Genomic DNA, 27,872 nt, shown 5'->3' on the forward strand with positions numbered 1-27,872 from the left:
CCCAGTCCCGCCCAAGTTCCCCAACACAGGCCCTTGTCCTAAACTCTTCTGCACAACAAAAGGTAGGATGTCAGCTTCACGATGCGATGTTTGTGATTGTCTTCTATCATTTCTACACAAGCATTTTTACTTTCTACAAGGCAAATAGGCCTAGCCTACTGAAGAATTAATGAATGAAGAATCACTTCCAAAATAAGTTTTAACAATTCCAACAACTCTCAACATTCTGCAACAGACATGCAGTCTCTGGTGAGGGTCTTGTTTCTCTCAGTAGGTCAGTGCACCCATGAGCCTTATCTCTGTGAAACATGATCTCTGGTTTCCTCCCCTCTCTCCCTTTTCCCTTGCTGACTTGAAGCCATCTCCCATCTCAAATCCCAGACACTGCTGTCTTGTCATTCCAACCTTCTTCAGCTTCTCAAGCCACTTCTCTCACATGCCACAGACAAAGTGAGCAGCTCTTTAACAGATTTGAAAAAAGGTAAACTGTAAAAAAAAAGCAGATTATCAACCTCATGATTTTGTTATACTGACGTCCTCCATGTTCATAGCACTCACAAAGTGGGTGAGTGGGGGGGGGTTAAAGGGACTGACCAGTAAATAAAGTTGGGATCAGGAAGAGCTGCCAGTCCGGCCAGAAAAAAAAGAGAGAAGAGCCCTCTGGTGTTTTTAATTGGCTCCCGGAGGAGGCCGCTATTTATGTATTCTGTTACGCTCAGCTTTGCCCCTTCCTGCTCCGATCCTCCTTTGAGCAGGACACTCGGTTGCCTCAGCAACTGGGCCTCCAATCACTCAGCCAGCTGCAGATTAGTTCAGCGGTCGGGGGTTGAGGGAGGGAGGGGGGGAGGGGGTCAGGGTAACTTCGATGATGGAAAAGGAGAGGAGGAGGGAGCAAAAGAGGGAAGGAGAGAGAGAGAGAGAGAGAGAGGGAGGGGTGGGAAAACTCCGGAGAGAAAGGGGGAGAGTGGAGAGTCAACAGCACAGAAACAGAGAGAGACGGACAACTACACCGACAGGGTGAAAGAGTTACAGAGAGAGGGGAAAAAGGGAAACTGTTGCACACACTCTCAGCTGAAGTTTTAAGGAGGGCAGGTTTTTTTTGCAGAAAGCATTTTTTCTTCTCTTTTCAGTGCAAGTTTCTTTTTTTCCCTGGAGTGAGTGGGAGTGCTGTTCTTTGTGGGTCTGGGGGAGAGGAAAGGGAGGGCTGGGCTCCATGAGAGACCACAGAACCAGCAGCAGGAGTGCTGAATCCGTGGAGGAGGAGGAGGGAGAACCCTGAAGGATATAATGCAAGTGGATGCTGCCATATCCAGTGTCAGATTTCACAAAATGAAAGTCCAGTGGAAAGGCACTTCTGGAGGGCTCATCCACCATAGCAAGGTAAAGGAAATGAAGATAGTTTTTGTGTTTCTTATATGTGTTAGTGGAAAATTATCTCTGACTGGATGATCACGGTACAAAGGGGTTGATAAGTGAGTTCTTTTTCTGACAATGCTGCATCCTTCTAAATGACAGTGCTTTTGTGGTGTTTGCCAGTGAATGAGTTAGAGTGAGTCATTTAGTTTGTGTGTGTGTCTGTGTGTGAGAGAGAGAGTGTGTGTGTGTGTGTGTGTGTGTGTGTGTGTGTGTGTGTGTGTGTGTGTGTGTGTGTGTGTTTGTGTGTGTGTGAGAGAGAGAGAGAGAGATAGAGAGAGCGCGAGAGAGAGAGAGTGAGTGTGTGTGTGTGTGTGTGTTTGTGTGAGTGCTTGAGGATGTTTCTGGGATTTTAAGATGCCTGGGTTTCTCCAATCCAAGAGCCCCCTGACTTCTCTCCCAAGTATTTTAATGGGATACCAGTCATCTGGCCAGTGAGTTCCGCCACATCCCTTTAATCATTAACAGTGCAGCTTGTAAACAAAAACAACAATCACTGAGCAGTACAGGCTGGCACGAGACCACAAGCATCAGAGAGGCTTCCTCTCTCAGAGTGCGCTAACAAACTCCATGTCTGACCCAAACGAAGTATGTGCTAAATGACCACATTCCAGCGAGGTCTAAGAGAAGAAGGAGAAAAGTGGGTAATTGGATGAGTGAGGTGGGCCATTTCTACAAACGGAACAATGACTTCCCTTCATTGAAGCTTCATGGACCCGCATGTAAACTGTGTGTGGACACAAGGGTGAAGAAGTAGAAGGAACAAAAAACAAACAAACAAAACAAAAACAGGTTTGCATGACATTCAGCGTGAGGTGGTCTAAAAAGAGCGCTCGAATTGTTCAACTCAAGGTGATGGTCACAGTACAAAGTGTATGCGTCTATGAGCCATGTCAACAGAGAGAGAAATGCTGTGTGAATGAGAGGATTGGCAAAATATGCCTGGAGGCATCATGGCCTGGAGAGAAACAGAACGAGTCCTCAGTGCGAAAACACATGCTCATCAGAAAGAGTGCGCTGATGGCAAAACTTTCCGGGAAGTCAAGTGAAATGTATTGCAATTTGTTACAGACTTTGTGCCAAGATTTAGCAAACTCAGGCAGGGGGTCCAGCCTCTCGCATTTCACCATGGGCTTCTCCAAACAAATATATCATCTGAGATTCGCATCCAGTGAACTTCCATTAAAGGTTAAGGTTTCACTTGCATAGTATGAAGTGTTGATGGATGGAGAGAGTTTTTCAGAAGATTAATGTTCTGACATGTAATGTCAGAAAATATTAGTGCTGTTGGCCCCCCCAGCACATGGTTTCACAACATGATGACTGATGGATGTGTGTAGTTATCATTCAAGACAAAAGATCATCAGTCTTTCGACTGATATGATATACTGTCAGCCATACATTTCTAAAGTTCTGGAATTAACCAGTTTCTGAGAGCTCTTGGCTCAGTCCTGATTAGAAGAGTTAGAGAAAGATTCTCAATGAATCACTGAAAACAGTTTGATCCTCAATGACTGACCCACTTCTGTCATTTGCTATGAATGTATGATGTAAAGTTTACAATTCCTGCTCCCTAATGTGCTCTAATATTTGCCAGGATTTCCTCATGAGTTATAATGCACAGTGTTTTGTGGAAAAGTTTGTTACTAGGTCTTATGGCACAGTGTACGCCTACATGTAGATCAACAAGATGACCAAAACACTATGGACTGTTTGGAAATGGTTTGGTCTAATTGAGGTGGATGGGGATTAGGGGTGTATGGTTCAGATAGCTGTGGTCTGACACGACTTTCATTTTATAGTCAGTCTGTTTTACTCAGATGCAAGTGCTTATGTTGGACATTACTTCTGGAACAGGATCTGAGGAACCAGGATCTTTTTAGGTCAGGATCCTAGTCTGTTGTGAAGAGCTCAAATACAGATAGTCTATGGATATGCCAATGGTGTTTTAGATGGTCTGATAAAGCGATAGCTTTCAGGAGTTGGTTGTGTCCAGCCAGTGGTGTGTAGTGAGTTACTGCAGAGTTTAGGTCGCTTGTACACTGTTCAAGCAGGAAAACTGGCCTGTTTGATAGGATTAACTGTTTCTGGTTTCTTTTGATGTGACTCTCATAGGACTGCAATACCACTTTGTGACCAAACACACAATTAGCCTATACTTTCTACTTTTCTGGACCATTAATTTGCTTTACTGGTTGTGTGTGTGTGTGTGTGTGTCTGTGTGTGTGTGTGTGTGTCGGACATGAAGAAAATAATAGAATGGCAACATGGGCATCTATCCCTTCCTTCCTCTCTCCTCATTGTTTTGCACTAACAGTAGAGTCAGATGCAAATGCGTGCTGTTCCTGTCTTGGGATAAGCCAGTGACAGCAGGGCCTGTGTGGACTGTGTCCCCCGCTGGCTCAAAACACCAGGGGCCCTTTTGACTGAGATCTTCCCTATGGGCCCTTAGCAGCCATTACACTCTCCAGCCTTCCACACATGGCCGAGGCCGCCACAGTTTCCACGGTGACAGCATCAGAATGCACCCCTGCTTGCGTGAGGGAATTCTTGTTGCCCAGGATTCCGTGAGCTCTAGTGCTTTGTGTGCTGGGTTAGGGAGCGGACCACAGATGTTGTTTTCACCCCCTCACCACTCTCTCTCTCTCTCTCACACACACACACATGCACTCGGTGCCCCCGTTAACATCAGCCCCTCCACTTTGAAGGTCTGTGCTTGCAAGCTGTTGGTCTGGCCAACCTCTAACTCTTTCTTCAGGCGGCGGGTCAAGCAGTAGCGGTGAATTCTTTTGTGGAGAAATTGGTTTGTAACTTAAAGCAGCAGAGACTGTTTCATTTTCCACTTTGGTATTCCACTTTAAGACTTTGAGGCACATGGTAGGAAAGAGTGGACCGGGGTTGCTCATCGAGAACAGTGATTGTGGTGTAAACAGTACTGAGCAAATTATTCTCAGATGCACCCCCCCCCCCCCTCTCCTGTCCCTCTACCCCCACCCCCACCACCATGGTGTCATCAGACCATCTCATCCACATGCTTGAGTGCTGCACTTGCCACAGAGAGGTGCACACTGCTGTGTCTAAGGGCCTCATGTCTGACTATTGGACTCTGAAGGAATTCCTGCTGGATGTTTGCTCAGTGTTTTGTTTCATGCTCTTCTTATACATGTGGCTGTGCACTGTCCAGTTTGGCCTCTCCACTGGTCATTTCAGCTGGCTTCACGGTGCCTGTGGAAAAAGTTCCACTGAACTCCATGAGGCTTATAAAGCACATGTAATATGTATGAGGACCACAGAATTGTGGAGTTAGTTTCGGCATGTAAATACTCCCTTGCATTTCTTTGCTCAAAAACATATAAAAACAAGTAGGCATAACAAAACATATAAAAACAAGTAGGCTACAAGTGTCCTTATTTGTTGGTTTCATTTTGTTCCCATTAAAATGGTAAAATGTCAGAACACACCACAGGCATTGAATGTCCTAAAAATGTTGAGATTAATTCCAGCAGATGCAATGTTAGCCATTTCATCTACAAACACAAGGACATATCCATAATCATATCCTGTCAAGTCAAAACTTTCCCTGTGGTATAATTACAATTGCAAAGGTGTACTGCTGGGTGGCAGTTATGGACAAGAATGGAATGAACATTTTGTGTATTTGGCTCGGCTGTAATAACATAATGACGATGACTGTAGACAGAAGAGGTGTAGTTGGTGTATCTAATTGCCCTCGGAGCATTTATTTCAATCTTACGGCATAAAAATTGAGACAGCATGTGACTAGAGAATTATCATTCTGTTGCCCTTGTGGCTTAGAGGGATTCAGTTGACTATTTTAACTGACTATAGGCTAAGTGTTGAGGTTGAGCATGGCTTTTTGAGAGACTACAGTATGTGGTAGCTGAAAGCAGGAGAAGACTGTCTGTTGCTCCCTGGATCTCCGACTCCGGAAGTGAGCTTTTTCCCAAGCTCTCGCCTCATTGGGCTCCTCTGGGAATAGCTGGGGGAATTATAAAAATCCACTCGGCACAGGCGTGCGGGGACAGGATCGCGAGCACTGATGGGAATTCTCAGGCAGAAACGGCAGGAGCGGGAGTGCAAACAGGAAGGGGAACTCTAGATTTGGCTCCGAGTCATCTCTTAGGCTGGGGCCAAGAGGTGCAAACTCATACGAGCAGTTACACGTGCGCCAGGAGGAGAGTGTCCTCGGCTAGATGGCCATCATGAACACGGCTCTCCAGTTTGGGGCATTTTAAAGGCTCTTCCTTTAAAAAAAAAAAAGAGATTAGCTATGTTTATGTCACTCAGTGTGTGCGTGAAAGGCTTTGGAAGGAAACCAAGAAGTCGGCACACTGTGGCTCCTAAACTCATAATGAGTCTAATTTTCACCACATGCATGTTGCTTCAGTTACTGTACTTTCCAGCAGACAGTTCTAGAGGCAATGTATAAAGGGAGCAACCTTTATGCACCTTAGTGCTCAAAATCATCACAGTAAGGTAATATGTTGCTCATGTAAGAAAAACTGTATCAACAGACCTTTCAGAAAAGGATGTGTGGGAAACCATAAGTACCTTTAGGCCAGACAACTGCCTTTTTCCTGAGTTATGCACATAATGTTCCTCTACACCTCTAACCATTCCTATTCCTTGTGCAAGAAGACAATAAAGTAGGTGTGAGCTACTCAAGTCGCTGGATGGTCACGGAAACCCTATGTTCCTGATATTAAACTCTGGCCGGCTGTGCCTTTAGTGGTCCTGATATATATGCCAAGAACTTCCTGCTGTGTGCTTCCCCACTGGATCTAACTTGCTGATACTGAGGAAACGGCCGAATAATAGCGACGCCACTCTCCAGCGTGACCAGAAATGAAGCATCAGCAAAAGTCCGATTTAAAAAGTGGTTTGTTTTCCTCTCAGTTTATTTGATCATCAGCTGAGGACGTGCATTAGTAGTGACAGTACTCTGGTATTATGCATACAGCTTTAAAACCGTAACTTTATGATAGATGTCTTAGAAGTATGTATGTAGCTATGCCTGTGTTATGTCAGGTATTGGCTGTAATCCAGGACAGGTGCCCCACTCTACAGTCTTATAGCAAATATAAAGTAAATCTGAGGTTGGCTTGAGTGATTTACAGCATGGAAAAGTCTTTATAGAATTCTGTTGTCTACTGGAGGTTGAAGAGATTAGTAGAGATTTTGCCACTTTGTTTGGTTTGGATGGTACCAAATACTGTTAATAACCGTGAAAACAAGTAAGAAAAACACAATTGTACTCAACTCATCATGGTTCATGGTAGAATAGTATACAACATGGTTCTATACTAGTAATGTGCTTTGAAAGGGAAATATGTGGCCTAATCTGTAGAGCTGTCCAGCCTTCTGTCACCCTTACCTTTCATTCCTTGCCATGCCTACTGAAGTGCAGAGCGGGCTTGCCATGCCTACTGAAATGCAGAGCGGGCTTGTCATCCCCTCAGCATTGTAGAGGAGGGAAACTGTAGAGGAGGGAAACTGTAGGGTGTTGCAGAACGTCAACTCAGCAGACTCACGGCCACAGACACGTTTTCACGTAAGAAGTCTCTGGTGTCAGGATCGACTTTTTTGTAACTGAACCTCATGTCGGGAATGGTTTCAACAATTACAAACTTTTATAGAAGTAATTGATGACACTCTGTATTAACTATTGACAACAAGGCTGAGCTCATAACAAAGAAGTTTAATGTCTCGTGGTATGATATGGCTGAATGGTATGATGTTACCAGAATATACTGCATCTCAGCAGTCTCTTGTAAAAGAAGAAAAGAGAGGCGAACAGAAGAAAAAGAAAGGAATGGAACATGGCCCTTTGTACAACATAATCTTCTTGGCCTGTGGGCTCTTGACTAGCTCGGCTTACCCTCTCCAAAAGGCATCTGTTGAAAAAAAGGCCCAGTGGAGAAAGTAGTCTTAACTGCACCACATTCAATGGCAGGCTTAAAGCTAAAGTGGTTGGCTTTAGCATCCATTGTACTACTTGGTCAGCAGCTTGGAATAGTTGAGGCACTACCCCTTGTGCTAACATCATGCTAAATGAAAATGGCTTCTTCTTGCTCCAGCTTGAGTCAGAGCGCAGCTTTCGATTAGCTGGCATGCTGCGCAAGCCGAACAGCCAGAGGGTTAATTGGTTGCAGACTGGGAGGATGAGTTGGCTCCAGCGTAGGAGTCGATCTGGGCAAAGTAGAGGGGGGTATCAGGGCTTTCTGGGGAAGGTAAAGGAACAGGCCCTGCCCCTTTAGAGGAGAGCTGCTGAAATGTGATCATACCCTCCAGATGGGAGAGTGAGGATTATTCCTGCTAGCTCCCAGACAAATTCTCTTCTTGTCCCATCTATTCTCTTGTCTTGTCTTCTCATCTCCTCCTCTTGTCTCTTCTGTTCTCTTCTCCATGACTCACAGCTTTTGGAAGACTTGATTCTTTACTGTGTTTTTTCTACATGTTGAGATAATCACATTGCATTATTTGTGAATGTGTATTCTCATGACCTCACAGAAGAGAGTTTGGACAGGAATCAAAGTTGTGGGACATGTATAACCACGATCCATGTGTACACATTTCATGGCTGGACTATGTGATCTTTTGTCTTTTTTGAGATGTTGCTATTGGACCCATAAAACAGGGACCACACTGGATTTAGAATATGACTTCTTCTTTAGTGCTTCCAACAACCCCCCACTCCCAACATCCACAAACTTATCAAGAGCTGTTTTCAAAACAGCATGCATGTTAAGATCATTGTCACAAAGTTAAAACAATTGCCATTCTCTTTTGTTAACTAAATATTTGTCAACTAGCCAAACATTAGGTAGCATAGTTTAATTTTAGTGCAGTTGTTGTTCAAAACATGCCTGTTTCCCCACAAACCAAGGCTGTAGGCACACTGCATCCAGTGTGTGTGTCACTATAATTGTTTAGGTCCAAATCTGCAAAATATTGTCTCTTAACGATATCAGTGTCATTTTTCATCTGAACAACTTCACAGTCAACACTGAACTCACTTGGGCCTTCAGCCATACACTTACCAAGTCATGTGAAGACAATTAGATGAACGGTTCTCAAGATATGGAAGGAACTTTCACACCAAAATGTCCCAATTTATAAATAGGTGTTTGAGCGAACTCTTGTCAAACCTTTTCTGATCAGTAACATGCATGCTCTGTCTGAAGACCAAAAACACAACCATTTGTATTCAGCCTACAGACCTCTTACTTTTCCTCCACCTCTGCCTCAGTGGCGATTGCTACTCTTTGGAACAGGGGAAGCTCTGATAAAACTGGTCAATTATTAAATTAATATTATGAAGGTGCTATATTGTTCTTTGAGGGCAAAAATTATCCCAAAACCCAGAATAGGCCAAACAGTAGGCTATAGAGTTGGCATGGCATCATGTAGCCTACACCGTTATATAGCGCGCTACCTAACTTAGCCTAAATACACAACTGAAACAAAAGCAAGTCACAAACTCTGTAACTCCACATTACGGTTTTATTTACAGTAAGCTATTTACAAAGACAAATAGAAACCGACTGTATTACTCCCAAATTTGAGCTGCAACTTGCCTTGCCTCTCGACTTCACCTGTCAACACTAACATTAACGCATCCCTTGAACTTGAACCACTTCCTGTCAGATCGCGACATATGCTGTCAATCAAAAAGAGTCCAGCCTCTATGACGGTTCCTCCAATCATCATACAGAAGCTCGGCGTCCAGGCCATCCCACTGTGAAACATGAACATGAAAACATGTTTTCAGCATGTTCTAGTTGGAATAGTAGGCTAGAAGCTAATGTAATAGTGTTATTTGATGCGATTTTCCGTGATATTTTAGAGGAGGCTGAGCTTCCCCTGTAGCCTTAGAGCAATCGCCTCTGCTCTGTCTGATCAGGCTCCAGACATTGACAGAGCTGCCACCCTGTTTCATCAGCACTGGTGTTTTTAGGGGGGGCGGCGGGCAGCGGCATGTGATCCCTGACAGAGAGGGAAGGAGGTGGGCAGGAAAGCGCCCGCATGCTGCCATCACCACGCATCACCCCGCATCACCCGCATCACCCGCATGCTGCCATCACCCGCATCACCCCGCATCGCCCGCATTCTACCATCACCCTCTCTCTCCGGCCATCACCCTCTGATGCCTTTCTGTCTGTCTGCCCGGCATCAACGACACTATATGCACAAACAAGAAAATTACTGTTTTGCATGGTGGTGTTTGGTCTCTATGGTCTTGGCAGCGTTCCGTGTTGTCAAGCGGTTAGTCGAGTGGTCCGTCCTCGGATCCCTAATTACAACCCGCCTGGCCCTCCCTTTGCTTAGGAATCCTGTCCCATTATAATCAGACAAGAGTTATTCCCTGTGCAAAACAATATCTCGCCCATGGTCATTATGGCCACGCTCTCTCGAGGCAGACACCCACATCAAGGAGCGTTTACAGCTGTATACAACGAGCACAATAACAAGAAACGTGACACTCACAATTCATGACTCCACAATATACTCCGGGGGTATTTTTAGGCCAGTTTGATAAGGGAGACGGAAACAAAGCGTGAGGCACAATGTGCTCACACACACACACTCGTTTGTAAAATGAATTGTTTGCGGTATCCTCTCTAGTTCCTGTCTCGTTCTTGTGGCTAACCCAGTTTCATTGCTGTCTGCGTCCCGTCCTTTCCCAACCAGTGAACAATGAGGGAGCAGAGGCGGAGCAGCAGGGTCCCTGCACAAGAGCCTGGTGAATGTCCCGGGCCAAAGCCTGGGCTGTACGTTTGGCAATGGGGCAGTCTCAGAGGGTGTGTGTGTGTGTGTGTGTGTGTGTGTGTGTGTGGTTGAGAGCAGACAGGGTTCCTATGGGCGGTCCGATAGGGATGTTTACTATATAGAGTGAGGAGGCGCAGCAAGCATCCCATGGTTTAAAAGATGCGACCAGAGGGAGAGCGAGAGAGAGAGAGAGAGAGAGAGACGGGAAGCTGAAAAAAACAGAAGGGGTCAGGTCCACTGCACACATGGCCCTGCCACTTGGCTCGGGGCCAGGGCCAGGCTACGGGATCTGCTTGGGAAGAAAGCCGGGGGCCCCGGACAGGACAGGCCAGCAGAGAAGCACTGACTCTGCTGAGGGGAGAGATAAAATTCCACTGTTTATTTGCACACTCCCCCACCATTGGCTTCCTCACCTCTCTCTCTTTCTCTCTCTCTCTCTCTCTTTCTCTCCTTCAACCCCCCGCACCCTCGTCTCTCGTCTGCTTCAGCCCCTTTCCAGCTTAAGAAGATGAATCTCTCTGTTGGAGTGAACTAGGTCAAGGCAGCTTCGACATGTCAGCCACCGCAATCCCCTCTCATCACCTCACACGTCACGTGGTGTGGTGTTTGGCATCGGCCCGCCGCAGGTCCAAGTTTAAAAAGAAAAGAGAAAAAAACATGAATCGACTCTTCGCCTCTCGCAAAGGTCTTGGAGGAGCAAGTGTAGTTGAAGCAGTAAGGATGGGGACCCAAATGTTGGAGAAGGGGGGGGAAAACCCCCACACCCCCATCCCTAAACTTCCAGCGGTCCTGCGCTTTCTTTAACCCACTTGGCACTCCTGACAGAAAGCACGCCATCCAACTCTTCCCAAACAGTGTGGAATGGAGGAGGAGGGGAGGAGGGGAGGAGGAAAAAAGAGCCGGTGGAGCTGCACCACCACGGAGGGCTTGCTAAATGTGAAACGGTGCGTTAAATTGATTGCAGACGAGGCCAGTGCCATGAGCTGGAGCAAACCACTCCGGCTGGGCATACGGGCTGGAGTCCGCTCGCTCGGTCACGGCTGGAAACCTCTGGCAGGGAAAATAACGGACACTCGAGTTGTCAGTGACACCATAAACTTCTCTTGTCTAATGGAGGGCACGAGAGTTTTATAAATATATGCCTCAACTTCGGCACTGGTAAACAAACTGCCATTTGACCACTTGGATTTTGTTTTCAAACGCTTTTTCTACCCATGAGCAAGAGCTGTGTGAAGTGTGAAGGGCCTGTGTGTACAGCTCAGAGAAGGTGAAAACTGTTGCTCACAGAGAGAGAGATGTTCGGTTGGACGAGGGTTCATCACTTAACATTCATACACGTACATGCATATGGCATGCTTGTGATCGTCCTTTTTTCGGTATATGAAAATTACAGAGTTCTACTAGTCCTGAATGCAAGAAAAAAGCATTGGAGGGAGAGAGAGAGCATGATGTCATGCTGCTAGTCCTTCTCCTGCAGGGCCTGACGGTAGGAGGAGGAGATCTTTATGGGAAGCAGCTGTGAGGAGCGGCAGGTCTCTTGGGTAGTGGAGCGGTGGAGAGGAGGACATCAGCTCCTCTCAGCACCGACTAAGCCATCAACTCCCAACATCCAAAACATCACAGTTAAAGCCTCACAGCAACAGTGGCAAAGTCCTCCTTGCCCTCACTAGCATCACGCCAAATGACAACACCTAACCGGACACCAGATAATTCGCTCTGTGCATACCTGCTGGTAAAATTGAGCCCTTGTGTTCACACAATTCGATGTAGTGATAGTACTCTCTGTTGATACATCCTGAAAGTACATCCTGTTGACAGCATTGCTGACAACTCCACACTGGAAACCTGACTATGTTGTTAATGTCTGCTGACAACAATGTAATCCCATCTGACAACACAGTGCTGTCTGGTGATACTGTGTCGTGTCCTGCTCTTCTGTGTTAGGCCATAGACTGAGAACATACTCTCATTGACAACCTCATATCTCACCAGAATTATCCCTCATAGTCCTGATCACTTAAACCCAAATGGGGAAGGCTGAGTGCTGAGTACATGTTGAGGAAACATGTCTGGAAACGCTGATATTAAGCAGTGGTGGTGATAACTCTAGATAGGAGATAGATACTAGAACTCTAGATAGGAGACTTTCCTTCTCAAACCAGAATACCATGTGTACCAAAATATCCAAGATTGTCCAGGTTATGTAGTGGTAATATCAAATATATGCAATCAATCATCCCTCAACCACTCCTAAAAAGGCCTGATTTGGAGCAAGATCCATTCTCTGAACGCACTATAATGGATTACCAATAAGGCTTGGGGTTGAGTTTTAGGATGGTTACTGAGCTTTAGAATAAATAACTATAGTACTAAGGGTATCTGCAGCTGGTCAAACAGACTTTTTCTTATCTGACAAGCATCCGGTCAAATAACAGTGGTCTGAGTGCATACCACGAATTATTTGTCTTCTGTCGATTCCGGCATTGTTGCGATCCCATGTGTGGAGCTGACCGGTGCAGGGCAGGGCAGTGAGGTGGCCGCGCTGGGCGAAAGGCGTGTGAGGTGGCGGCTGGTGATTTGTGTGGGTCAGGGGAGGCTGAGTCTGGAGCGCTTTGTGCGTCGGGGGATTTACGGCCAGCTTGCAGATATCCGGGGTCTCTCTTTTCCACTCGCTCACACACACATTACTTGTCCTCTTTGAAGCACTTGCACGAGCACACACACACACACGCACACACAAACACACACACACACACACACACACATACACACACATTACTTGTCCTCTTTGAAGCGCTTGCACGAGCACACACACACACACACACACACACACACACACACACACACGCACACACACACACACACACACACACACACACATATACACACATTTGTACACAGAAGTAGTAACTGGAGATAAAAATGCGTACATACCAGCCAGACAAACCTAGTTCTTCCACAAGCAGTCATGCAGAAAACGTCATTTAAACGTTTCAAATAAATGTACACATAAACATGTTGTGATGTGCGTATTTACAGACTTATCAGATGGTTCCATGGGCCTTGTAAATGCCCTCACTCCTTCCCTCGCTCCTGGGGCTTCACGGCTCTCTCGTCTTTACGTAACTCTTGTTGTGTCCAGATACCAGTGATGGTCTGCCGATAGGCATCTCCTGTTTAGAGCGGTTAGTTACGCAACTGATTAAGCCTGATGCCCTGGCTCTGACCTACAGTACACTGCTGTCCCATCTCCTCAACCTCAGCTACCACAAACCCACTACAATCACCTCACATTCACTAACTACAGAGATCCAACTTTCATTTCTTGCCTGTGGTACCTGTGATGAACTAATCTCTTCGAGGTTGGCAAGAGAAAGTGTTGGGTCTCTTGGGGTGTAGACTTTGGCAGGAATTAGCCATTTTCTTCAGCTCCATCACACTGATTTTTTAGTGTGTTTGGGTTAGTTTGGTCATTGTAGCCCACTTTGTTAAAGTGGCAAGCCCATTTAATAGATGTAGCTTTGTCTCAGAATGCCAGTGGCATTCAGTGTGGTCCACTTTTCTTTGTAAACCCAAAAAACCCAGAAAACAGTTTAAACTCAGAAACTTAGTTTCGTTTATCTCAGTTGATGTTCTAATGCAAAAATAATGCAAACCATGCAAGCTTTTACTAAATATTTCAGTTCTTTTGACTACATTTCCACAGTGTCATGGACATCGGTTCATACTGATGATGGGATCCCTAATCTCTCAGACCAACATAAGATAGGTTGAGAAATGGCAAACTAATCTCTAATAGTCAGGTATGTCAGCATGCCTCAGCAGACCTCACTCGGAAACACATACTGAGATGTTTCCGTTGTCTGTCGGTCCCTCCTAGTTTGTAAATCCACCAGTGTTGAACAGAACGTCGTACTTCAAGTTCTGTGAGTCAGACCTGTCACACCAATCAACTCCCAAAAATGAGAGGTCATGGGGCGGGGCAGGTAGAGGTCGCGGGGGTCACACTTCCCCATAATGTTTTTATTGGCCAAAGCAGATGGCTTCCCTTCGAGCCATCACCACGGCCACTGGCATCCCTTACAGGGTCAGCTCGAACAATAGCTAGTGGCCAACAAAGACTCACACACAGCTCTGTCGACTCCCAAAAAGAAGCTCCCCCGCTACCCAGGAGCAATAAAACGAGCGGGCCTGTCACATTTACAGAGATAGATTAAGTGCCTTTCACATACACACACTCTTTTATATAGAGATCCGAGCTTTAGCCTCTGGGTAGACCAGTGGCTCACCAGCCTCACTGGAGCCTTTAAGTGCCAAATCCAATGCTACAGATCTGGGCTACACTGACTGGAACAGTACTTCTGTTATTGGAGACCAGCCATTAGTGTATATAATGTGATTAAACTCTCAACCTCAAGGCACCTCTTACAGTTCTGTGTATGTAAACAGAAGCAAATACCAAGAGCTGAAATGCATTGGACGTGGTGAAAAGCGACTCACAAATAAGTAACATGTTTTCTTCTGCGGAATGTGAGACATTTAGCCGCCATACCTTTCCCAGAAACCTCGCCATTAATGTGTAGCTCCATTCTCCCCACTCTATCACAATGTAATAATATACTTTTATTATTATCCTAAATATTCTCCCTCACGTAAAAGCTTCATTTCAATTTTTCTTGAGCCTGTCTTTCAGCCCACTCCAGCCTCAACCTTGACCGAGAAAAGAAATGTAAAGCTACACTTCACTTTTTTTCTGGGGCAGCAAGCCTTCTTCAGCTCATTTGGATTGTGTCTCCTTTTTTCCCTCTCCATTTTCAGTTGCAGGAGAGAGGGGGGGGGGGTGCACGAAGACGGAGGGGATGGCTGTTTCTGCTCAAACATGTGACCCCCCTACACACACACACACACAGCTGAAAATCATTTGGGCCTACAGGCCAGTGATACGCTGACGCAATCCTCCCTCCCTCTCCCAAGGGCAAAGAGAAAGAGAGATGAAAGGCCCACGTTATGTTCAGATGCATAATGTCTATCTAGAATGATAACTTCTGTTATAACTTATGTCAGGGTTAGGAATGTCTTTCCAAACCTCAAATCACAGATCTTTAGTAGCACTTCACTATTCCATCTCTCATATCAAAGGTTAGTCACCACATGCCAGGCGAGTGCCGTGTTCCTCTTGGCTCCGGAGGAACACAAACAGCCAAGGAGGAGAGCCAACAGCATCGCTGGGACTTTTAGTTGTGCCAGATATTACTCATTGTCCAAATCAACAATTCACTTAACTCCCTTGCAAAGTCACACAGCTTCAGCTCCAAGGTGAACCACATTCTAAGCAGGACAGAGTGTCCATCCAAGCATTTCAATGCTTCATAGGGAACTGGACCAGCTGCAGGGAACACTGGAATGCCTAGTATGAGGTCTAAGCGGTGAGGCACTGCAGAGATGCAGGGACTGTGTGTATGATTACACTGAGGGCTTTCTAAATGGGGTCAGTCGGCTCTCCAGGAAGTGTTTGATGACCAGTGCGTACCATGTGGTTCTCTCCTCCTCTTAAGCCTGGAGGTGATGTCATGCTTCCTTGTTATGACGTTTGGAAGGTAGAATTACACGGATGAGTAAGTGGATGATGTGTTTGTCATGTCCTTTCAACAGTGAGGTTGAATAACTGTTCCACAATTAGGACAATAAAAAGCCATTGAAATTAGAATATCCATTTTAAAATATAATGATAGCCAATCATTCACCACCTATTTCTACTTTTAATGTGAATGCTGTAGCTAGAAACAACCAGTTCTGGTTTAGCTAGTGGTTGCCTGTTCGTCAGTGCTTGCTTGAAATTCTTAGTTTGGCACGGATATGAGGAACGTATGGAGCCAGCGTTGAAACAAGCAGATGTTGGCAACACATCATTCATGGCTAACATCAGAGGGTATGTCAACATCCTCACTTGCAAGTAAAACAGAATGCCCTCTTGTTGTGTCGGAATGTTGCTGACATGCCACTAACAGGCCCTAATTGCATTACATTTGGGAATTTCCAGTACTTTGACCCCTCAAAAATGTCAATATCAAGTATCTTCTGTGTGTTTGATTTCACTGAATGCACATGATGCTGAATTCATGAGTAAAGCAATATTTTTGTTTTGCACATAGCAAGTTCATTGGGGTTAAATAAGACACCTCAATAAGACTCACTGTGGTTGTTTGGTGGTTAACTCCATCCACTGATCACTTCACTGTCTATTTGCCATTCAACAAGTTCATCATATTACCGTGTGTTTTTAGAAGGTTCAGTTCTGCCGTGTTCCATTATATAGTTTGTATATTGTTTGTGACTGATTTGGTCTTTCTGTCTTTGCAGGATGCCAGCTGCTAGCACGATGACTGGTGGAAGGGCTCTTCTGCTCTGCACGAACACTGACAACTGCATTTACCAATCTGTCAACGGGTATGGAACACATGATGCCCTTCCAACGTGAACTAATACCTGCACATTTCCCCTGCCTGCCCACAAGCAAACTGGATGGTCTAGATTAACTAGCTAGTAAATGATTAGCCATTATACCTGTTAATTATTACCTCTTGAAACAGCAGCCACAGCTGACCACTCTGCGTGAATGTCCATTTAGCCATAAACTCAACATGTGTCCACCGCCACCCCCCACCACCCGCACCTTACGCAGCCATGCAAACACACACACACACACACACACACACACTTACACACACACACAGATAGATAAAAAGGCACACACACACACGCACACACAAACTTTGAACTAGTGGGCACTCCTCTGCAGTGCATGCTTACACTATAGGCGGGTCAATATAGGGTTCAACGTCAAAAAAATTGATACAAAACGTTTTTTTATGGATTCTGGTACCGTTGGACATGCTAAATAACATACTAAAAATCTAGTAAAATCTGACCTTGGGAAAGTGGTCATTTTCAAAATGGCCGCCAAAATGGCTGTCAACAGGTTAGAATGGCTATATCTCAATTACTATTCAGCCTACAGGGGTGAAATTGATATCAAATGATGGTCAAATTAAACAAGAATAGGATTTTAAATGTTAAAATTGAAAATGTTTCAATGCTCTACCTTTTTCAGCCATAAATTAAAATCAATGCGTTTTAATACAGAGCAAATGCAATACAGGATTATTAACCATCTCCATGGCATGGAGGAAGATAAGACATGTCTTAACTGGTGTTATATCTCATCTAGAGGTTATATGCTTTTAGAAAATATATGGTTTTGGATGTTTAATCTGTTTTGCCTGGACAATATAGGCTAAAATGTATCCCCTTTACACTAGATTCGCCTATACAGAATAGAGGGCAATGCATTGTTCATGGCATGGAGGAAGATGGGACATGTCTTAACTGGTGTTATATCTCATCTGCAGGTTATATGCTTTCAGAAAATATGTAGTTTAGGGTGTTTGATTTGTTTTCCCTGGACTGTACATGCCAAAATGTTTCTGCTTTACACTAGATTCACCAATACAGAATAGAGGGCAATGTATTGTTCATGGCATGGAGGAAGATGGGACATGTTTTAACTGGTGTTATATCTCATCTGCAGGTTAAATGCTTTCAGAAAATATATAGTTTAGGATGTTTAATCTGTTTTCCCTGGACAAAAGAGGCCAACATGTATCCGCTTTACACTAGATTCGCCTATACAGAATAGAGGGCATTGTATTGTGCATTCATGGAGGAAGATGGGACATGTTTTAAATGGTGCTATATCTTATCTACAGATTATATGCTTTCAGAAAATATATATTTTAGTGTGTTTAATTTCTTTTTCCTGGACTGTACTGTACATGCCAACATATATCCCCTTTACACTAGATTCGCCTATACATTATAGAGGGCTTTGTATTGTGTATTCACGGAGGAAGATGGGACATGTTTTAAATTGTGCTATATTTTATCTACAGATTATATGCTTTCAGAAAATATATATTTTAGAGTGTTTAATCTGTTTTGCCTGGACAATAAGGCTAAAATGTATCCCCTTTACACTAGATTCGCCTATACAGAATAGAGGGCAATGCATTGTTCATGGCATGGAGGAAGATGGGACATGTTTTAAATTGTGCTATATTTTATCTACAGATTATATGCTTTCAGAAAATATATATTTTAGAGTGTTTAATCTGTTTTGCCTGGACAATATAGGCTAAAATGTATCCTCTTTACACTAGATTCGCCTATACAGAATAGAGGGCAATGCATTGTTCATGGCATGGAGGAAGATGAGACATGTTTTAAATGGTGCTATATCTTATCTACAGATTATATGCTTTCAGAAAATATATATTTTAGGGTGTTTCATTTGTTTTCCCTGGACTGTATATGCCCAAATGTATCGGCTTTACACTATATTTGCCTTTACAGAATAGAGTATGTATTATGCTTGGTGTGGAGGAAGATGGAAATGTTATTTTGTTGATTAATGTTATATTTCATGTACAGGGTATATGCTCTTACAAAATGTAGAGTTTGCGAGTAAGTGGCTGTTTTATGACTTTAATGAACCATGACCCATGTACTGTATAGGCATGCATTGTATATTTGTGTAGATCAATAATTGTTGAAATCTATCATTAGGGGGGAGCTAATTAAACTGAATCTTAAACTATATGCATAAGTAGATCAGAAATAATTATTATATCATTATTCATCATCCTCTGACTCCTCTGAAAGGAACTTGTGTGGATTGTCACATTGTTCATTTTGACACGTTCCACAGGCAGCAGTGCAAGGTAATCCATATCTTCTACACGAACAGCGGAGTGTCTTGCAGAAATGCACACAATTAAGAACAGTTGACTGTGTCTGTACTTGGATCTAACATGAAAGAGTATTTGATTGAGGTTGATTCCATTCCATTCGGTAATCAGTATCTGAAAGCTAAACTGAGGGAGCGGTACGGGAATGACATATGTTTCACAGAAGGGAAAGGTTTTGAAGGCATTTGAAGGGGACACTGAGAGAGAAAACATCATGCAGGTCCTACTATAAGAACACTAAAAAAGGTGGAGATGAAGAGTCATCAATGACCTCTTAATCTGATTAAACATGAAAAACACTTTCCTAGGCTGAATAATGCGTCAGATATAGCCAAAATTAGCTTCCGGTGGCCATCTTGGACGCCATCTTGAAAATTCTAAGTCTTTAAAAATGATGATCTGATACTTTAGAGTGACATATATGATTCAGTGACCGCTAAATCTGATTAAACACGAAAAACACTTCCCTAGGCTGAAAAATGCGTCAGATATAGCCAAAATTAGCTTCCGGTGGCCATCTTGGACGCCATCTTGAAAATTCTAAGTCTTTGAAAATGATGATCTGATACTTTAGTGTGACATATATGACTCAGTGACCGCTAAATCTGATTAAACATGAAAAACACTTTCCTAGGCTGAATAATGCTTCATAGCCAAAATTAGCTTCTGGTGGCCATCTTGGATGCCATCTTGAAAATGACAAGTCTTTGAAAATGATGAACTGATACTTGAGTCTGACGTATATGAATCAGTGACCTCTAAATCTGATTAAACACGAAAAACACTTTCCTAGGCTGAATAATGTGTCAGATATAGCCAAAATTAGCTTCTGGTGGCCATCTTGGACGCCATCTTGAAAATTATAAGTCTCTGAAAATTATGATCTGATACTTTAGTGTGACATATATGATTCAGTGACCGCTAAATCTGATTAAACACGAAAAACACTTCCCTAGGCTGAAAAATGCGTCAGATATAGCCAAAATTAGCTTCCGGTGGCCATCTTGGACGCCATCTTGAAAATTCTAAGTCTTTGAAAATGATGATCTGATACTTTAGTGTGACATATATGACTCAGTGACCGCTAAATCTGATTAAACATGAAAAACACTTTCCTAGGCTGAATAATGCTTCATAGCCAAAATTAGCTTCTGGTGGCCATCTTGGATGCCATCTTGAAAATGACAAGTCTTTGAAAATGATGAACTGATACTTGAGTCTGACGTATATGAATCAGTGACCTCTAAATCTGATTAAACACGAAAAACACTTTCCTAGGCTGAATAATGTGTCAGATATAGCCAAAATTAGCTTCTGGTGGCCATCTTGGACGCCATCTTGAAAATTATAAGTCTCTGAAAATTATGAACTGATACTTTAGTGTGACATATATGAATCAGTGACCTCTAAATCTGATTAAACACGAAAAACACTTTCCTAGGCTGATTAATGCTTCAGATATCCCAAATTAGCTTCTGGTGGCCATCTTGGACGCCATCTTGAAAATGACCCCTTTACTGGGGTCAGATTTTACTAGATTTTTAATATGTTATTAAGTACATCTAAAGGTATCATAATCAGTTGAAAAACCTTTTGTATCAATTTTTTTGAGGTTAGGGGATTTTTTTCTTCATATATTGACCCGCCTACTAATATAAATATGAACACTAATGAAAATGACTAAACTGATGTTCACCATTAACTAAATAATGACATGACTTGGGTGGTATGGAATGCTGTGTAGCAAATTAGTGGGGGCAATAAATGTGATGAAGGAGGCTCTTGGAGCAGCTCCCTGCTCATTACATTTCTCCCGATTTGACCTCACAGTCATTGAGACTGTCTGCTCAAATCCTCATCAAATGTACACTGTGGGGGATGAAAGATCCTTTCGTACTTTTTTTTCGTCGTGCATCTCCCTGAGACGTCTGAGTGTTTCAACATTTGGTTTGTTCAACTGGTAGAGGGTTGTCACAACACCTGCTTGAAATGTCAGTTCCCTTCTTTATCTAAACTGGTTATTACCTCCTACTAGGAAGACGCTATCAAAATGCCCCTATCCAAATCTCTTGTTCGGCTTTCTTTCTTGCTTCTCCACTGTCTCTCTTTTCTTGGCCCATAGGTTTGACCCAGGTTTTCCTCTTCACCGCTCCATGCTTCATAAATCTGCAGCCTCAGCCGAGGGGCAAAAATCTCGTAAAACCAAGAGATTTTCCAAACTTTTCCCCTGTGACTTTTTTTTGTGTGTGACATGCCAAGGGTTGTGATTACCCTGATTTGAAATTCTATGAGATAAATGTGCTTATGGGCAGCAGTGCACGTCTTTTGAACCGTTTCCAGTTGCACGACATGAGTTTGAAAACTATTTTGCGATGTCGTGAAAAATTGCATTTCTGCAGTTTGTTTGTTGAAACACAATGGTTTGATGATGAATTGGGCAGCATCCAAGAATTTGTTTATCATTTGAGCTGATAATAGAAAAAAATCAAACAGAGAATTCCCTCTGCTTCCAGAAATAGCTATAGGCCTGATCCTCAACTGACATGGAGGTTTCAGCTAGTTCAAAACCATTTTTGCCCTGTGACCTTTCTAACTTGGAGCATCATTTCTCCAAAGAGAGAAATTAATGAGATGCAAACAGACCTAGCGCAGACAAATTGCCATTTATATGCGTAGGTTTGAGATTCAGGCTAATCATATGTTTCACCAAGTGTAAGAATAACTAATTACAGCTCCTCTTGTTGCTCTGTAATTAAGCAGAGTTGTGATCACTGAGGCTTGGTGTGTGACTGAGGCCAGAGAGATCATGAGTGTGTGCTTTGTGGTGTTTGCAGGCTCCAGTGCTGCGGGTTGAAGCTCGGGGAGGCTCCAAGTGCTGTGCCCCAGCGGCCAGAGCTGTGTGGGGACGAGGAAGGCGACAGGGCCAGTGCGGCGCGGCTCACGGCCCCGTACGACCGCGGCGACAGCCCGCGGGGCGACGACATGCTCGCCCACAAGCGCTCCGGCAGCATCGACACCAACGCTGAGAACGGCCTCGCCGGCTGCAGTGGCAAGCTCTCCAAAACCCCCATGGCTGTCCGAAGCAGCGCCAGCATCCGAGACAAGATCTCCCAGTGGGAGGGCAAGACCGAGTCCACCGCCGGGCCCTGCCCAGCGGCAGCAGCGGCAGCTGGACAGAGAGAGGCCGATAGCGTGAGGAAGAAGGACATCAAAAGCACCGAGATTCAGAGGCGAGACAGTAGGAGGCTCGTCAGCTGGGAAAGACAGGACTCTGGCAAGGAGAACGGAGGAAAAAACAGTGACTCAAGGCCCATGTCTCCCGAAGGCTTCGCTAGGGACCGAGAAAGCGTACTGGACATGGGACTTCGTGGTAAAATGCCGGAGACTGTCCAAGATAAAAAATCAGTTTCGACTCACATTAAGAAACTGGAGCAGGCCATGAAAGAGACGCCAAGCAAGCCCACGATAGCGTTCCCTGGGAACTATTTCTGCCCTCCTTCCAAGGAGGAGCAGGAGGAGGCGGAGAGGAAGGGGGTGGAGCCTATTTTTGGGACACTGGATGAAGCTCGACCCTCGAGTCGCAATCGCCGAGGTCGCGATGGAGACCCAGAGAACGTTTACACGGAGCCTGGGCTACCATCCATCAACCCCGTACCCAAACCCCAACGCACCTTCCAGCACCACACCCCCCCGCCGGGCACCCTAATGTCCGCTGGAGGGTCGATGAAAAGCAGACGCAACCTACCCCCTCTACCCTCAATACCCCCACCACCACTGCCCACTTGCCCCCCACCTGGTGTCTGCAGAAGGCCCTGGGCAGACAGGCCTCGGGATAGCAGCAACAGGTATGCTTTGTTTTGTTCCTGGTGCATAGGCTGTTACACAATAGCAAAGTGTTTGACAATGGTTCATTGTTCCAATATGGACTTTTCTTGTGGTAGGCATCCTTGTGTTACATACCATACCATATGTGGTAGTTTTACACGGTTACAGGGGGAGGGGGGGAGACAGAATACTCTTTGTGAGGGTGAAGACCATTGGATTTATTGTCTCCACCCCCTCCAACTGAGTCTGAATGGAAGGGTGCTCTGAAACTAGAGGATTAACAAGGTTGTCTTGTCTTCTTGTTTTAAATTGGTTGGTGAGTCTTTGTGCAGTCTCCTTTCACATCTACAAAATCAGACTTTACTGGTCCAGGGTAACGAATAAGGAACTGCTATTTTCTGCTAAGGCCAAGGGAGCAGTCAGCTCTATTTCCCCCCTTGAACAATATTTGCTCTTGCACCAGATTATGCGATGCTTGTTTTCTTTTCCTCTCAAACCTAATGAAATCCCAAAACAAAAACCTAGCATCCATGCAGGTGTCCCAGTCTGTTACCACAACAATCTCTTGAGGTCACCAATTTCCTGTGAGTCCTTGTGGACCCACCACCCTCCATGTGCCTCCCCCTTCCTTCATTATTGTCCTTGCGTTGGTGTTCCTGCAGGAAGTCTTATGAGTTCGAGGACCTGATGCAGTCGTCCACCGAGAGCTGTCGGGTGGACTGGTATGCCCAGGCCAAGCTGACCCTTACACGCACTTTATCGGAGGAGAACGTCTACGAGGATATCCTAGGTAACGCTCTCCCTCCACACTGACAAAAGCCGTGGGTGGAGTGACAACGCTGGCACTGAGAGCCAGGAAACCAGATCCACTTCATTATGTGCTGTTGTGTAACACAGCATTACAATGAGTAGTAAATGGGAAATGGAAATGTTATGAGCAGGCCAATGATTTGAATGGGTCCATTGTATTTGTCTTAGTTATCATTTGTCTCTTTTTTGTCTTTCTCTTAAATGTCAGTGCCACTTTGAAACGCAACATTGGTTTGTATCAATTGTGCAGCATTTTGCACAATATTCTAAAATAACTGGTTGGTTATTGCTAATTTAGCTTTTGCTATGTATTGTCTTCATGGGAGTAAGCTTGTGTTTGGTTTACCCCATGTCTTGGGGTAAACTCATTTCTTGACTCAGTGGAGCTGTGTGAGGTCTGATCTGAGGAGGTCTCTGATGTTTGCTCATGGAACAGCAGGGGGGCAATGGGATCGTTCCTCAGAGTGGTCACCATATGGACTGGTTTCAGTGGTGTATGACCACAGCTGGTGCATTGGTATAGCTGGGATATTGTGAGAGGAGTTTGAGGGTCTTATTTAATATATAGTCCGTGGGAAAACTCCAACAAATTTGCCATTACCCATTAATATGTACAACGCATTCAATATGTGGGCTTTTCAACTATATTATAATAATAAGTGGTTGAAATAAGTGGTTGAAGAGATTGTGATTGTACAGCTATGCACATGCTGGCTCAAATGTTCATTAGCAATGGCTGAGGTGGGGTCACAAATCAGATGTGTATAAGTTTTGTTTTGTTGAAGTTCAGTACCTGCGGGGCATGAGGTTGCTTTAACGAGTGAAATGTGAGAGTATTGCAGCGATGGGCCGCCTTCTGCGGAAAAGAACTGGATGTTCCTGCCTCACGTCCTCCTCCTACAGGTCGCATCTGGCGGATGAATCGACAAGGGAGATGGGCTGTTTCTGACATGAATCCTCTCCCGACCGCTTCCTTATACTCCCCACTCCTCTCTAATAGCCTGCTAGCGGCGATGGTTGCGCGTGGCAGAATGAGCCGCTGCGTGCGGTCACACTTGGCTGCGAATGACAGCACCTCGAGTAGTTTCCTTGGCAAACTGTCAAACATCTGGGGCAAGGGGTTGAAAAAAGCAAAACAAAAACAACACAGTTGGAAAGGGTAGCTGGAAAATGGAATAAAATAAAAAAATGTTTTGACTCAGGAAATTAGCAATAAATATCCAGGGAATCTTTATCTGGTGAGTGTGCAGTGACTTATGATGCTAGAGTGGTTGCCATGTTTGACAAAGTGAGTGTTTTCTCTAAACTGTTTTTAGATCCTCCATCAAAAGAAAACCCTTATGAAGATATTGAATTGGAGAGCCGTTGCCTTGGAAACAAATGTCCCTTGCCTGTGTCACCCTCCTCCTCAATTCCAGACACACCATCTAAGGTATGAATACCTTGATGAGTTTTGATTTTATGGCAATGAGTCAAAGTCTAATGTTTAATGTAATGAAACTACCACAAACTAACTAATACCTTAATTCTCTGTGTGTGTGTGTGTCCACTCTAATCTCTGGCCCTGACGACAGCTCACCTCTAAGCCTGGATTCTTCAGGCAGAACTCAGAGCGTCGCAGCTTCAAACTGCTGGAACTGCGTAAGACCAATCGTGACGGGGGCATTGCGTCACCCTCGCGCATCAGCCCCCCGTCCACCCCCAGCAGCCCCGACGACACCCCCTGCCTCTCCGGAGACCCTTACAACCGCAGACGCAGGAAAATCCCAAAGGTACCGTCAATGGGGCCCCTGGGCTGAGCTGAGGCTCCATGTCCACAACTCATCCTGGTGATTTACCGTCCGCTGCTCATCGACTTGTTGTCTGGAAATGCTTTAACTGGCCAAGAGACGCTGCAGACAATCGTCTGAGATAAACAAGAGTCCCCCCTTTCTGAGCCTCATGTGCTTGCGCTCAGGAAAAGTTTGTGGATGTCATTGTGATGAAGTCATGTTGTGCTATAAGCTCAGCGGCTCTTGTTTTTGGTGCTCGCAGATGGTGCTGAAGATCAACGGCATGTTTGAGGCGAGGAGAGGGAAGAAGAGGATGAAGCGTGTGTCCCAGTCCACAGAGGCCAGCTCAGGGAGAGGTGCGTACAAGTGAGGAGGTCCACTCCACTCCTCCGCACCTTCACCTAACCGGCCACGAGGAGTCGGACAGTTGACGTACCAGTCCCCCCCATATGTGTCCACTTAGCTTTATGAGCTTGTTTACATTTTGTGGGTCAGTTAGTTTGGGCCCTTTTTTTTTCCAAGATGTGGAGGGTTACACCACTTTATCAAACACATATGTGGAACCAGGCAGGGGATATAGTACGTCTGTGCACGCTCAGTTTTTCTTCACTTACGTCACTGTCGCCTCTTCCTTTGATCTCCATGTAGTGACTGATGAGAACAGCGAATCGGAAAGTGACACTGAGGAGAAACTGAAAGGTGAGAAGAGATACAGAGGCCTTTCTTTACAAGAATTACTTGAGTGTCTACAAAGTGCAATTGTACACAATGTATACTAGCACCAAAGCAAGTGCTGGGTCACAGTCTTGTCTGGACAGCTGACAATCTAATCTGGTCTTCCCTCATGTGCTTTTAGCCCACAGCCAGCGTTTGGTGTCGGTCCAGTCCATGCTAAAACAGACGGGCCGATACCGCACCCTTGAGCGCGACCTTATGGACCTACAAGAGAGGAAGCTCTTTGAGTACTTCCTGGTGGTTGCGCTTCATAAGATGAAGGCCGGGGCACCTTACCTGCCGGAGGTGACCCAGCAGTTTCCGCTGAAGGTAGGAAGGCAACACCAATATATCACAAGAGTCTGAGTCAGTGGATAGAAAGCCATGATGCTTAGATTTACACCGTGCTGGGAATGTCAATGTCATGACGCAGTTGCATGTGTGTGAGAGGAGCTGGATATGCCATTAGTAGTGAAAATAATGCATATTTTTTGGGACACTACACATTTTTTCCACCAGCTGGAGAGGAGTTTTAAATTCATGAGAGAAGCCGAGGATCAGCTGAAGGTCATCCCCCAGTTCTGCTTCCCTGATGCTAAGGACTGGATACCTGTTGACCACTTTCCCAGGTGAGACCACACACTTTACATGTTTGACAACAGTGTGATTTTAAGTCTGCGTTGTACACAAGTACAATAAATCTCTGTGGCATCTGTTGACCGTTGGACTACACGCAAACTCACTCGGTAATGAATTCCTGATTACTTATGGTCTGTCGCGTGTGAGCAGCAGACAGAGTGATCGGTTTATCCTGGTCTCATGTGACCACTATAATGAAAGCTGCTTTGGCCAGGTGACAGGTAATAATAATCTAGTGTGATGAGTTACACACGGAGGAATTTGGGTCCAAGCTGAAGAATCACTCACACCACCACCTGCAGGCATGCTCATTCATCACACTGACACTCGAAGGCAGAGCTATGTCACTGGCGAACAGCAGCTGTCTTTGTGTATTTTACGCTGCCCATGTCAACCCCGAATATATATTATGCCCCCCTCCACTCCATTCACAGCCTTGAGTGCCTTATTGTAGGAACTGAGTGATCACTCAGGCTATGGACTAATGAGAGTTCTCTTCTTTCAACAAGCTCTCCATACAGTTGTTTGAAGATTTTTTTTCCCCCTCCCCTTTAAATCTCAAATCTCTTTCTTTATTTCAAAGTGAGACCTTCTCGTTTGTCCTGACGGGTGAGGATGGAAGTCGAAGATTTGGTTACTGCCGCCGTTTGCTGGTGAGTTAGTTTCATCTGCTAGGTTTGTAATGTGCAATTCCAGTATTTGGACGGGGAAAGTCTACTCTGAACAGTGGTAAACGCACTGGGTTGAATAGTTTGGCTTTGTCACTGGTGTGTCTGGGCAGGAAAGCCTCCTTATATCCTGTTTCCTCAGCTCACAGCGTGTGCTGTTAGTGTTAGTGCTGTTTGCATGTGCAGTATAGCAGGTGTCAGGAGATCCAGCTGAACTGCACTCCGTAACCCTCCACTCTCCTCATGTGGCACTATATTGACTCTTTTGGTCGTTTCTTTTTAACTCCAGCCCAGTGGCAAAGGAAGGCGTCTGCCCGAAGTCTACTGCATCGTGAGCCGGCTGGGCTGTTTTGACCTCTTCTCTAAGGTACCTTCGCCTCCCACCAGCCCCGCCCCCTCCACCACACTCGCTAATCAAGCCCCGCCCCCGTGCGCTC

General features: G+C 44.9%; 1 protein-coding gene across 1 annotated transcript in view; it reads left to right on the forward strand.

Moving 5' to 3' along the window:
• Positions 1–977: 977 nt before the first annotated feature.
• Positions 978–27,872, forward strand: part of LOC143107926 (DENN domain-containing protein 2A) — a 31,922-nt gene continuing 5,027 nt past the window's right edge. Inside the window, exons 1-12 of the mRNA XM_076271526.1 lie at positions 978–1,380; positions 16,564–16,650; positions 21,842–22,852; positions 23,495–23,622; positions 24,959–25,074; positions 25,217–25,414; positions 25,677–25,770; positions 26,063–26,113; positions 26,271–26,458; positions 26,648–26,757; positions 27,351–27,420; positions 27,725–27,802. Of these exons, the coding sequence (XP_076127641.1) occupies positions 16,565–16,650; positions 21,842–22,852; positions 23,495–23,622; positions 24,959–25,074; positions 25,217–25,414; positions 25,677–25,770; positions 26,063–26,113; positions 26,271–26,458; positions 26,648–26,757; positions 27,351–27,420; positions 27,725–27,802 (2,130 nt within the window). The 5' untranslated portion in view covers positions 978–1,380; position 16,564. The remainder of the gene's footprint in view (positions 1,381–16,563; positions 16,651–21,841; positions 22,853–23,494; positions 23,623–24,958; positions 25,075–25,216; positions 25,415–25,676; positions 25,771–26,062; positions 26,114–26,270; positions 26,459–26,647; positions 26,758–27,350; positions 27,421–27,724; positions 27,803–27,872) is intronic.

The sequence above is a fragment of the Alosa pseudoharengus genome, unplaced genomic scaffold, assembly GCF_046254945.1.
Source record: "Alosa pseudoharengus isolate Yale_2024_CS ecotype anadromous, Long Island Sound unplaced genomic scaffold, YU_APseudo_1.1 YU_APseudo_1.1_scf_10, whole genome shotgun sequence".
Taxonomy (NCBI): domain Eukaryota; kingdom Metazoa; phylum Chordata; class Actinopteri; order Clupeiformes; family Clupeidae; genus Alosa; species Alosa pseudoharengus.